General features: G+C 37.5%; 1 protein-coding gene across 2 annotated transcripts in view; it reads left to right on the top strand.

Moving 5' to 3' along the window:
* The window catches only part of LOC112429706 (uncharacterized), a 28,873-nt gene extending 16,373 nt beyond the window's left edge, over positions 1-12,500 (top strand). For both annotated transcript variants that reach the window (XM_076880014.1, XM_076880015.1), the window contains exon 7: positions 11,303-12,500. In XM_076880014.1, the coding sequence (XP_076736129.1) occupies positions 11,303-11,345 (43 nt within the window). In that variant the 3' untranslated portion in view covers positions 11,346-12,500. The remainder of the gene's footprint in view (positions 1-11,302) is intronic.
* Positions 12,501-12,935: the final 435 nt, after the last annotated feature.

Raw genomic sequence — 12,935 nt, 5'->3', positions numbered from 1 at the left:
CGTACCTCACCAGAAGCGGCCATGTGGGAATTACTTTGTGATGACGGTGAAGACATTGGTGGTCTGGTGGATTAGCTACAGTCCATACCAACCAGGATTGTATGGTGTTTCATAAGCAATAAACTAAGGATCCCTCCTGACATCGAGGCTGTGTTCATGAAACGTGATTTAAAAATGTTTAGATTAAGTAAGTTGAGCTCTTGGAATGTTTTAATCCTTCACAATTTTGTCATTTTATTCCAATCCTATTCAATAACCTTTACCCCACTACTACTCTTAAATACTACAAGTTGTCTTCATATTACATAATGTTCAACAAAGTCTAGAGTCTGGTTAAAGTAAAAAATTGAATGGATTTACAACAACTGCCGTCCTCCTATCTTTATCTGGGTTGCAGGATTAAAATTCTGGAAAATCATTAGTCTTCATTTGATTTGCCAAATGTTGGTCATAATACAAAATTATGTGGGGCTCTTGTCAGTAGGGGCATACAAAGTGATTAGGTTACAATGAATAACTAAATACTAAATGGTATCTCAGTACAGTAACGATAACTCCTGTCTCTGGATATAAATTAAGAGCATGAAACAGTTAAAAAAATAATCATGTGCAGGCGATCAAGGAAGCCAGCTGCTGTAATAAGATAACAGTAGATCTGTTATATACACATGATAATGAAAGAAGCAAGACTGGACTGAACAAGTGTTCAGTGAAGTTGAGTTTAGGAATGAAGGCAGGGAAATCCACCTGCTAGCTCACCAATTCCAGAGGTAATCTCTGATAAACAATCTCTCTTTGGATGATGCAAATTTGGAGATGGCACCAGGGCTCACTACAAATAATGTTGCATTTGTTTTTATGGAACATATGCTTGAAGTCACCCTATGGCATAGGTCCTATCCTAATCAGTCAAACATGGCATAATTAGAGAAGAAACCAACTGACCACTGCAGCAGGATCAATGCTCACAGTTGCTGCAAAGTAGGCACCAGTCAAGTATCTGATTGTTAGCGCCTGGAGTACCAGAAGCTCAAAACAAGAGTCAACAGCAGAATAAGCTGTTTGGCACTGGCAGAGAAGAATTGGCAGGTTTGTTCATGAGTGCAACCCACAAATGCATTTTCCTTTCAAAAGTGGTTTAAGGGGAACTAAGCAGGCTTTCCGATAGTATAAGATTTACTGCAAGAAACAATGTTACCATAAAGAAATAATCAACCAAACACAAATTTCCCTACTATTCGGGCAATGTTCATGTTTAAAACATGTACTTATGCTGTAATATCTGTGTGCGGTATATGTAGAAGCTGGTCCTGGTCCCTTGGTCTTTAACTCTTTGTTTTGAGTTTTGTGGGTTTGTGTTTTTTTGTGTGTGTTTTGAGAAGTGGTTTATGTTTAGTTTCTTTTAATGTTTTGTGAGAATTTCTGATCCCTGTTTTGGTCAATATTTTATTCTTTGTGACTCCAGTTTAGTTGCAGATGACTTAAAGTTTTTAGATCCTTTCCTATTACATTCGTCTCCTCTTGTTTTGTCCTTTGATGTTTTCCATGTGAAAACAGTGTTCTTCTCGGGATCCTGGCTCTCTCGACCCAGTGTTTTGAGTTTTCTTGTGTCTTTGTGATTTTGTGTTGTGGATTTATGTTCAAAGTTCACTTTGTTAGTTATAGTTCATCCTACAGTGTTTAGTGTTCTAGTTTAGGTTTCCTGTATTCTCTGTTTAGTTCGCTGAATATTTAATAGGTTTCCCTCATATATTTGCCCTCTGTGTCTCCCTCTGTGTGTCTGTGTTCATGTTGTGATGTTAGTTCTGGTGCCATGTTCCCACTCCTTGTGTTCTGTGTTTTCCTCATCCCGTCATGTGCTCCTCCATCTCCTCTTTCTCCCTCCACTCTGTGTCTGTGTACTTGCTGTTTTACTTTGAAGGTCTGTGTCTCATGTTAATGTATTTTGCTTCCTTGTCTCCTTTGCTCCTGTGAGTATATAAGTCTTGTGTTTTCTCCTGCTTTGTGCTGGCTTGTCTGTGTCTCTCTTTCTCTGTCTCCCTATGGATTCAGGTTTCAGCTAAGTTTCATTAGTTTCTGCCTATGCCATCTCTGATCCTGTTTTTCTTGATGGGTGAATTGTCATACTGCATATATCTTCAATCACTATAAAAAGGGAAACAAGACTTTTGGTTTGAATATAAATGTTTGTATTTTTCTTTTAAATGTGTGCAAGAAAAACTAGAATAAATAAATAAAATTATGAACAAAATCAAGAAATTATTTTGAACTACTTTTATTATTAGTTTTTATTTATTTTGAATTAACATCCACATTGTTTCTAAATGTATTTTGTTTACACAACAAAATATTACAACATAGTTTGCTTAAAGTAATTGCAACTGAAATACACAAGATACACAAGAGATAAATGAGACAATTACAAGATTCAAGATGTAAAATACAAATAAACAAACGAGAGAGATAATCAAACAGCACTAACCACAGTAGTCAGAGTGTATTTCAAATGAACTTTGCACAGTAAACTAGCTCAGTAGCAAATAAAATGTAGTCTCTCCTCACAGTCATGAGCGTCCCAAACAGCCTTACTCCCTTCTGTCACCTTCAAGGCTCCACACTTAATCTTAGCATGTGGACATGATGGTTTTCCTTCTTCACCCCAGGCCTCATAGTCCATCTCCTGCCCATCGACCCACAGCCAGTCCCGAGCCAGGAAACGCAAGCCAATCCAGACGTGATCAGTGGTGTTATGTTTGTTCAACTCTTTCTGGATCAGCAGCATCTCAGTCTCAGATGCCACACTGGCCAGGTCATCGTGGTTCTCCCTGCAGTACTCCAGAGCTTCCTCCCAAGTCTTTTTCTCAGTCACCACTGCTGCACTGTAGCAGAAGAAGGTTATTTTATACCATAGGCCTCCATCGTACCACTTGCTTTTCCACATACAGCCATAGTCTTCATTATCGTTAAAGTCGTTAGGTTCACCTGGTTTCCAGGAAAATCTGGATACTGCTCCACCTCCTGACCACAGCCATTGCATTGTGTTTGAGCAATTTCTCACGAGTCCTATCCAGATATAGTGATTGACATTGCTGGAGAGCTGCTGAAGTTTGTTGGCATCCTTGTCGTTACTGACAGGGGCCAGGTCTGTGTAGTGCTGCCGACAGTAAGTCTGAGCTTGAGGCCAATTCATTTTGTCATTAACGTGAATGTACTTTGTAAAAGTTCCAAACAATCCCATCAGGAATAGGATGCAGGTGAAGATCTGATCCATTGTTGTCTCGTTTTGAAGGGTTCTGCAGAGCAATGAGGATCCACAGAGGTTTTGGAAGATATATGCTGAAGATGTGAGCTTTGCCTGTCAAAAAGCCAGGACAGCCCTTTGATTCTCGGCGCCTGTAGTTCCTGCTACCTATTCAGTAGCAGGAACACAAAACTACTTTACATCTTGTACTTTTCCAAGCAGCAGATGAATCAAATTATTAATAACTAAAAACTTAACTGGTACCAATTTAGAATTCTAAAGTGTAACATTTATTTCTCACAGATATTGTGGCCTCCTTTGAGTAATATGTTTTTTTTTTTTTAAAAAGATGGTTGCATTTTGTAAATTAATCTTCTTAGCAGATTGGCATTTGACTTCAAACTTTTCTTTAAATCACCATAAATGCAAATTAAAAAGAAACAAATGATTTAGGATTTGCACATGATCTGGTTATTTAGTTAAAAAGAAGAACTTTATGCTAAAAACAAACAAAACAGACACTAAGGGAACAAACTGTGTTCCATGAAACATCATAAACTTTAAAATGATAAAGTTTAGGAAGTACAGTACTGTGCAAAAGTTTTAGGCAGGTATGAAAAAATGGTGTAAACAAATAATGCTTTCAGAAATATAAATGATTTTTTATTGGCCCCAAATGTATTCTGCAGCAGGACAACGACCCCACATATCCCAGAATTCATAGCGCGGCGGTGGGTGTGGATAATTTTGCCGGAAAAAAAAAACGGCGGATGAGGGCCGCCTGAAGAGCAAACTTTAAGTACTGAATATTATGTCACTTGCAAATGTTTAATAACGAAGAACATTAAAACATTACTGTTGGCCACATGTCGGCAAAGTTACGTGACATTAGTGACGTTTGTACTAACTTGGTTTTAAAGCCTTTACTTTAAAATATACGCCGTTCAATAGCTGAGCTTAATCCTACAGAGAATGATCAAAGCTCATGTAGAAACAAACAAACAAATGAACAAAAGATTTTCTCCTTCATTTCTGTCAAACAAAGCTGTATGAAACCTTTCCAGCTGTTAGTATCATGATTGCTAGGCAACCTGGGCAGCACGATGGAGGCTAGACCGTCCCATTTCGCAAGCCTCGCTCTTCCGGCCTTAGCGGCCTTTGAGTACGCGGCCCTTGTGGACCGTTAAGGCTGCGTACTTTAAGACTGCAGACCCTGAATTGGGATACAGCCCTTTTCTCCACTTGAACTGTCAGATCAGCAAACCTGGCCTGATGACAGTTTGCCATGTAGTCATGATTCCAGCAATAACAGGCATTTATCCACCTGCAGTCCCCAGTGATGTCTAATAGAAAGTTTGCTCTTACAGCAAAAATAAATGGAGTATCACTCGTCTGCCTCTCACTGGCATGCTGTTTCCATGGAGAAACACATACGTAAAACCTGTAGGTATAGTGGGTTATTTTGGTTTGCAAATGATAAACTCGCCTTATCAGGGCTGCTCTTTTTTTTTTTTTAAGTATGTTTATTGAGATTTTTTGATATAAGGAAAAAAAGAGACACAAAAAAAGACAAAAAAACAACAGACAACACAACAGCAAGGGCTAAAACACACAAATAAGACAAAAGATTACACTGCAAAGACAAAAATACTACTTCAACACTGGCAATAAACAGAAATAAAACGCTAAGGGGGTAGTCGATCAAACAGGACTTTGTTTTAATACATGGTCTAAAAATGGCTGCCACACATCAAAGAAATTACTAAGTTTGTCCGCTAATGTGTACCTAATTCTCTCCATATGCAGTAGAGCAGTCAGTTCTGTTAGCCACATTTTGAATTGAGGTACAATATCCGACTTCCAGACAGCCCAATAATAAAACTGAAACAATAGCAAAGCAAATTCACCCTTAGGTTTAGACTTACATAGATGAACTTTTTATATCCTGTGAGTTTTAAAGCCCCAAACAAATGGTAATACTACTGAGTCGATCACTTTAAAAAATTGCTTATTCAAAAAAATAGGTAAGTTTAAAAATAAATATAGAAATTTAGGAAGGGAATGGCTGCTCATTTTTGACCCACTAATTTGTTTTATCCATGGCTACAACAGCTCAGGATCAGTCAACAACATCAGCCTCTACAATTAACCACTAGGGTCAATCAGAGCCCACTTAGACAGTATCAAGTTTAGTCTTCCCACAGCTGGCTGTTGACTTAAGATCAATTACATATGCACATACATTTAAAAAGACTAAAAACCTTTTTTGTGTTGTTTTGTTTATATTTCTGACGTTTTCATTGCCTTAAAAAAATGTAAACCTACACAATTTTGTTTGGTTTTTATCTTCCTGTTGAATTATTTTATCTTTATGGTCTGTTTCCTTGTAATAGGGGAAAGACAGAATATCAACCAAATTCTAGAAAAACAACACATTTAAATAAAAGTTTGAATTTTTTTTGCATGTCAGTGAAATTTGTACTTGATACCCAAGAAAAAAACAAATTAGTACTTTCCTGGTAAATACATCAAGATGAAATCTTAGTTAACTTAAGTTAGAGTTTGAATTAGTTGCCATTAGGCATTCCATTTATTTATTCAATAATAATTCATACTCATACATATGAGGTTTACAATGAGGTCTTTTTAATAAGAAGTTTGAAAAACTCTTTAAAACCACAAGCTAATAAAAACAAAAACAACCCAAGGTTGTTGGGACAAGTAAATCAAATTTTCAGTTTGTATAAGGGAAAACTTGACATGACACTGGCTTCACATTAGACAAGCAAATTGCAGATATCAGGAAGTCATCTTTTATAGTAGCACCTGCTTCAAGATATTACTAAATCATTGTATTTTGAAAAACACAAGAGGTCAACAAATTGAAAGGAAAACTGAAGAAATTTTTATTTTTACATTTAGTGTGAAAGGGATTTTCTTTCCCAGTTTTTTCTCCTTACAGCATTCATTCTATAAGTCTTCATATTTCTTATTTCTTATTATTATTTTGGGAGACGCATGTTGGAAATCCTCCAGTGTTTCATTGTTGTATACTTGCTCTGTGTTCTGGTGATACTGCTTGTATCACCAGAACACATTTTGTAATTTTTTAAGTTACATAGTTTTATCAGAATTCATTCAAAACTTCTTTACAGACAGAATGAAGTGCTCAAAAGCTACCAACAAATGGTACTGTTCCATACCACCATCTTCAACTCCCTGATGTATCCTTCGAGCAGCTCATCTCAGACTGCCATCTTCCTGATGCATTTACAGGTGCTCTCTCTTTCATCCTCCATTGAAATGTACTAATCCTCTGCCTCTCTCTTTTCATTGCTTACAAATCCTCAGGGTGCTGGACTTTGAGTGGAGCCTATTGTTCCAGCTCGGTATCTGATGACTGGTAGGGCATTGTATCTTATTCGTACCATAGAACTGGCTTCTCAGCACCCCTCTGGAGGTATCTGGCTGTGGCTGACCTTCCATCTTTATCGTGGTTACTTCTGTCTGGTATATCTGTTATTCTGCTGTCTGGTAGTTCTGCGTCTTTAGACCAGATCACCTTCTCTTTGCAACCATTCAGCCACACTCATAGTGTGTGTGTAGCTTTTACAAATATCTGCGGATGTCTGGCTTGTATCCATAACATATGTTATACTTTCTTCAACCAAGCCAAGTTTTTTACTTTAAATCAGAATTAGACTTAATACCACATTTACCCCCTCTCATCAGAAGGCAGAAATTTTGATAACTGGTGCCCTATAGGGGGTCCAAGATTCACAAACACTTTGAAAACATACACAAACATAGACAGATGTAAAGCCCAGGGTTGGAAGAGAGCAGCAAGCAAATTTTTTTAATTTGCCTAAGGCAAAACATAAGAGATGCTTTGCTTTACGTCAGACAGCCAAATCATATTCATTGTTCCTACTGTCTTATCGTCTTACAATGGAAATCACCTGAAAAAAAATGTATACATACACACACACACACACACACACACACACACACACACACACACACACACACACACACACACACACACACACATCATCTTCTTTAGATTATCTCTACCTTTTATCTCTTTAGGCATGTTCATGATTAAATATAAAGAAAGGTTTGGAAGATATCCAGGGGTAGACATACGAGACTGTGATTCAGCAGTATTTTTGATTTTGGAGGGTTTTTTGGACATTGGACCACCACACAAACATGTTAAATATTAACGTATTTATGCTTTATGCCAGATACATGAGTAAAGACAGACTCTCACTGCAAGTGACAGGCCAAATGACAGCTCCTGGAATTGAGAGCTTTGGCCTCAGAAAGCAAATCAAAGAAAACAAATCTCCAACATAACCCCAAATAGACGTACACATTCTGGGCTAACAAGCCTTAAATCTATCCCTTCCAAGACAAATTCTGAATGTCAGTCAGAATCTAAAAGCTTCATGTTCGAACTGTTACCCTCCACTGCCTCAAACGGTTAGAGCATTTATCAGTGTCACATACCTCCTTTATATTTGATAATGATGATTGTTGTGAGTACTTCTAATGTTCCCTGTCAGGGGAGCAAATCACAAGATTACCTACATCATCCCTGAAGTGAGCAGTCTCCAAGCATGAGGGACATTGCCTGTGCCCATGACATGTGAATTAGTACCTGACAACATGGGAGTCATTCTGAAGCGATGTTTTCCTGACAAACAGGAAAGGCCACAACGCAAACACCTGACGTTGAAATGCAGTTACGGAATGAACAAGTCTACACACAGAAAATGGCCTGAAAAAGTCTTTGAATGTACCTGGCAGGCCCACATAAAACCCAATAACTGCAAACTCTTAAAAAACTCTTATTGAGAAATATATAATACATAATATATAATATATATGTTATATAACTCTGTGTTACCTGAAAGAATTACAAATGATCACAAACACTCTGGAGGCATTGCTAGCATATTAGTAAACTGTTGACGGGTAACAAACAAACAATAAAAAAAATTCCCAAACTGTGGGCCAGGGCCCCCTGGCCCAATAATGGTATTGCAAGTGGGCCTCAGTAATAACTCAAATTCAATATGAATTTCACTCAGAGTGCAACTCCCATTTAAGGGTATACTAAAACCGTCTTTTTGCTAGAATAAGCACAAATGATCTGTGAAGACAATATTAAATTATTAATAAAATTTTGATTATGCTTGTGTTTAGGCTAATCCTTACACCGTCTTTTTAGTGACATTAATGCAAAACTAATGAATACATTAATGCAATTAGTTTTAGATTAATATAATTAATTAATTAATTGGGCTAAGGCCCAAATACCAAACACCCTCAAACCTGGCCCAGGCTACGTAAAGGAATCCTTGATGTCTTTTATTTATTTATTTATGTAGTATATTTAGCTTGGGAGACCCTACCAAGGGCAAGCTTCCCTCAACAACATGACCTTTGTTACTAGGATCAAAGGAACGCACAACCACCTCCACAGTGACAAGGTGGTGATTCACAGAGGGGTATTTTCCATCAATAGTAGGAATTTGTTTTTTGATTTGGCATAAACACATCATCTCTGGTTCACTGAATCACTTTTCCACTAAAGCAACAGACAAAACTCAAAAACAAAATGTACAATGGTGAGCACTAGAGTGTAGCAGAGACCAACATCAAAGACACTTTCTGCTCAGTCAGCTACAGTATGCCATCATGTAGTGATGCTGTGCACTGAAAGTATTTAAGAAAATAGGTCAAGGCTCATATACTTAATGATAGCCTGCAAGATTTTTAAAACAATCTAAATATAATCCGAGAACAGACAAACTAAAGGAAGCTGAGGATATCTGATGTTTGCAAACTACCATCAAATTTGCCCAATGAATTAAAAAAAACAAAACAAAACAAGACCCATGTTCTTCAAGGGTCAGGGGGTATGGGTTTAGCCTTCAGTTTTCAGCCGCTAATTACAATCTCCCTGTCTATATCAGTAAAATCAATCTGCCTCCACACAATACAGGTCAGGCCATGTTAGGTGTTAGGGTTGAAAATTATTAAACAGATTACAAAATTATTAAATAAAGCTCTTTTATTATTTTTTTATGCACAATGCAAATGTGCTCATAAACGTGTTGGTCCTCCGTGTTTGAGGGTAAAAAGCTTTGTCCGGTGCTATGTCTGGATTTTAAAAACTGAAGGGTAGACGTAGAGCGCACAGGGTTTTTCAGCATGCTTACACATCACACTTGAAATTAAAGTAAATAAAATCTTTTAAACAACAGACATTTCTCCCTACTTCCTTGTGAAAAAATTTGAACACGACATAAGCTAGACTATTGACAAATAGCATCTTCAGGAACCCCGGGTGGTCCGTGTGAGTTATTTTTGTTTTACTGAATTTATTTGATTTACTTTTTCTTTTGATTTTATTGACCTATTATTGCTAGTATGAATCACCCATCATTGTTACCAATTTGCTGGAAATCTTAATAATCTCTAATTTTCCTGGGGATTTTAGCACCTGCATTGTGAAACTCTGATGCCTTACTGGCTACATCATCTCACCAAAGGACAGATGACAGCGTGTGCCATGGCACTGCATCTGTCCTTCCACAATGTACAGCAGGGGTCGCCAACCTTTCTGATGATGAGTGCCATCCAAAATTTTGTCAGAAGTCAATGTGCCATATGATTGCATTAGCAATAAACGTAATACCGCTCTATATCAACAGTTACACACTATATAGAACAACTTTATAGGATTATATTTGTTCGCAGATGTAGCCAGCTATCAGCGAATATTTATCAGCTATTTTGAAACAAAAAAGGACACTTTTTATCCATATCAAGAACTCCATAATAGCAAAAAAAAAAAAAAAAAAAAAAATGCAAATGCTATTTATGGTCTCCACACAACAATGATAAGAAAAATAAACTGGGCCAATATGGCATGTTTGTTAATACAGAGATATGTATGTTGATGTGAACTCTGGTCTCCCACTCAGAGACACAGGTCTCCGAGTGTCCAGCATTCAGACCTGAGGACACTCTCCGTGTGAGAGAAAATCTGCTCACACAGATATGTAGAGCCAAATACTGTCAATAAGGCCTCTGCAATGTTCTGAAGACAGTTAAACTTGTATGCAGAGGTGGGTAGTAACTAGTTACATTTAATCCGTTATATTTACTTGAGTAAGTTTTTGAAAAAAATGTACTTTTAAAGTAGCTTTTTTGCACGATACTTTTTACTTTTACTTGAATACATCTGTGAAGAAGAAATGGTACTTTTACATTTGCAAAATTCGACGCTTTACTTTTAAAAAATAATTAGTTTAACACATTAGATAACATGCCGCCAGTAGAGTTTCCGGTAACTTTTTTACCAATCAGATGTGGCCATGCAGTCACATGACCAGTCTGAAACTGTGGCGGGCAGAGCGGCCCAAGCGTTTCAAAGTGGCGGACATGAAAAATTGAAGAGGATGAACACCCTTGGCCTCATATACAAAGAATGCTTAGCTTAAAAGCAGTACAAAAGAACAGCCATGTCTTCAGTGTCGGTGTCTTCAGTGAGAGCCAAAACAAACCTACTTTTCAGCGTGAAAAAAACTCAGCTCGTGTAACCTGAGCTATATCACGTTATAACGTGATATAGCATGACAAATATATTGTTCTAACAATACACCTTTCACGTTTGAACAATATAATATCACGTTATTACAATATACATAATTATCACGTTCGTACAATATAAATATTATATAGGCTACATCGCAGCTCCAGTCACGGCTTCCATCACTGTCTTTCTCGTCTTTTCCCAGAGTAACAGCCAAACATTGGCTAGCACTGCTTAGCCTTGCACGCGTTCTTATTTTAAACTTAATCTGGAATTCATTGCAAACTGTTTGTGCGGGATATGAATGACAAGATTTTGTTTTTCTACAAGAGTTAGTAAAAAACATCAACAATATGATCAAATCTTCTTGCCAAACATCCACAGCTTGGCAGTGTATACAGCACTATAATGACCAGACCTAATTCTTTTGAAAACCATACATCTTTCCACAGGTCTCAACTTCATCAGACATCACCTAGACTCAGAGCTGGATGAGGCCAGCACAAACAGCGGCCTAACCAACGAAGATGATGGATCCATGGGGTCAGGAAAGCCAGAAGCAGGGCTGGAGAGGTACCTTTCATGACCATTCACTGGAGGTATGGATCTATTGCATGGCTTTCCTCACATCAAGAAGCTGTCCATCAAAATCAATACAGCTCTTCCTGCATCTGGAGCTTGTGAAGGACTTCTCAGTCATGCAGGACTCCTGTTCACTGCTGAACAGTTAGAGCTTCACAGAAAGAACCTTGAGAGCAAACTGCTGCTGAAGCTTAACCATCCCTTCACTGAGTAAAGAAATGGCACATTTTTGCTAAATATGCAGAAATAAATGCACACCCATACAATTTTATGGTAAACTGAGCTGCCTTGTATGAACACATGTTGAAGATGCCTTGTTCTAATGTTTTCTCTGAGACTGCTGCCATTTGGAACAAAAATGAATATAAAGTTTACAGCATATCTTGTCACTGGAAATTGTTTGCACTGTTTATATATTTATATTATTTACTGTAGGCATTGGTAAAAAAAAGCTTTATGTTGAGGAAAAATGAAATCTGGAAATTAGAATTGTTGTGCCTTATTTTGTTGATGATTTTACATATATTCCTTTTGAAAATACTAAAATTTGTATATTTATTTATTTTTGTTTGTCTGATAGCATTTATTTAAAAAGTAAATCGGACATTTCAAACAGTTACTCACTACTTGAGTAGTCTTTTCACCAAGTACTTTTTTACTCTTACTTGAGTAACTTTTTTTAAGACTACTTTTCACTTTTACTTGAGTAATAATAGTTTAAAGTAATACTTTTTTCGCATCGCTTGAAAAACCTGCCAGCTAGCAGCGTCCCCCTCCCCGGTAGGTGAAGTTATTTTTAGCCAATTACAAGTTGAATCTGGTAGTTGGGGTTGTTAGCTAAGATACAGTCATTAAGAAGTGGCACAACTAATGTGTCTATGTGAGCTAAATTGCGATGTGCACCGCTGGCCCGGCCATTTATTTTTTAATGCACCTTCTCAGATTAATTCACTGCGTGTCGTGCTCAGGGCTGGACTGTGACAAAAAAATCAGCCGGGGCATTTTAACTAGAGACCAGCCCACCAGGTATTATAGGAAAAGCCATAAAGCCTTTGAATGAAAACAAACGCTGTTGTGATAGTGATGTACACCGTCTTGTTGGTATATGTATGATTTCTATACATTTTACATCAAATAAAACTTTGGTTGTAAGATTCAGATAATTATTTATTAAAAGCGAGACATTTTAAATAAGAATATGAAGGAAAAGTATTTCTTTGTGCCCCCCTTTCCCTGTTAGTGCCCTCCTGTGTAACACGCAGACACTAAAGCGGTTGCGCCATAATGTCATGCTGCAAAAGAAAAAAAAGGACGATTCTTTTAAATACAAGGGGGAGTAAGCGAGTCAGATACCAAGGCACAGAGATGTACGGAGCCCCTCTGATGACATGGTCCAAAAAATTTATAAATTGTGGCCACAAAATACTACTTCGTGCCCTTGAAATGGGTATAACGTGCCCACGAAATACTTATTTGTGACCACGAATTGGGTATAACGTGGCA

Source organism: Maylandia zebra, linkage group LG23, assembly GCF_041146795.1.
Source record: "Maylandia zebra isolate NMK-2024a linkage group LG23, Mzebra_GT3a, whole genome shotgun sequence".
Taxonomy (NCBI): domain Eukaryota; kingdom Metazoa; phylum Chordata; class Actinopteri; order Cichliformes; family Cichlidae; genus Maylandia; species Maylandia zebra.
The sequence above is the reverse complement of the archived record's forward strand: the minus strand, read 5'-3'. Positions and strand labels throughout refer to the sequence as shown.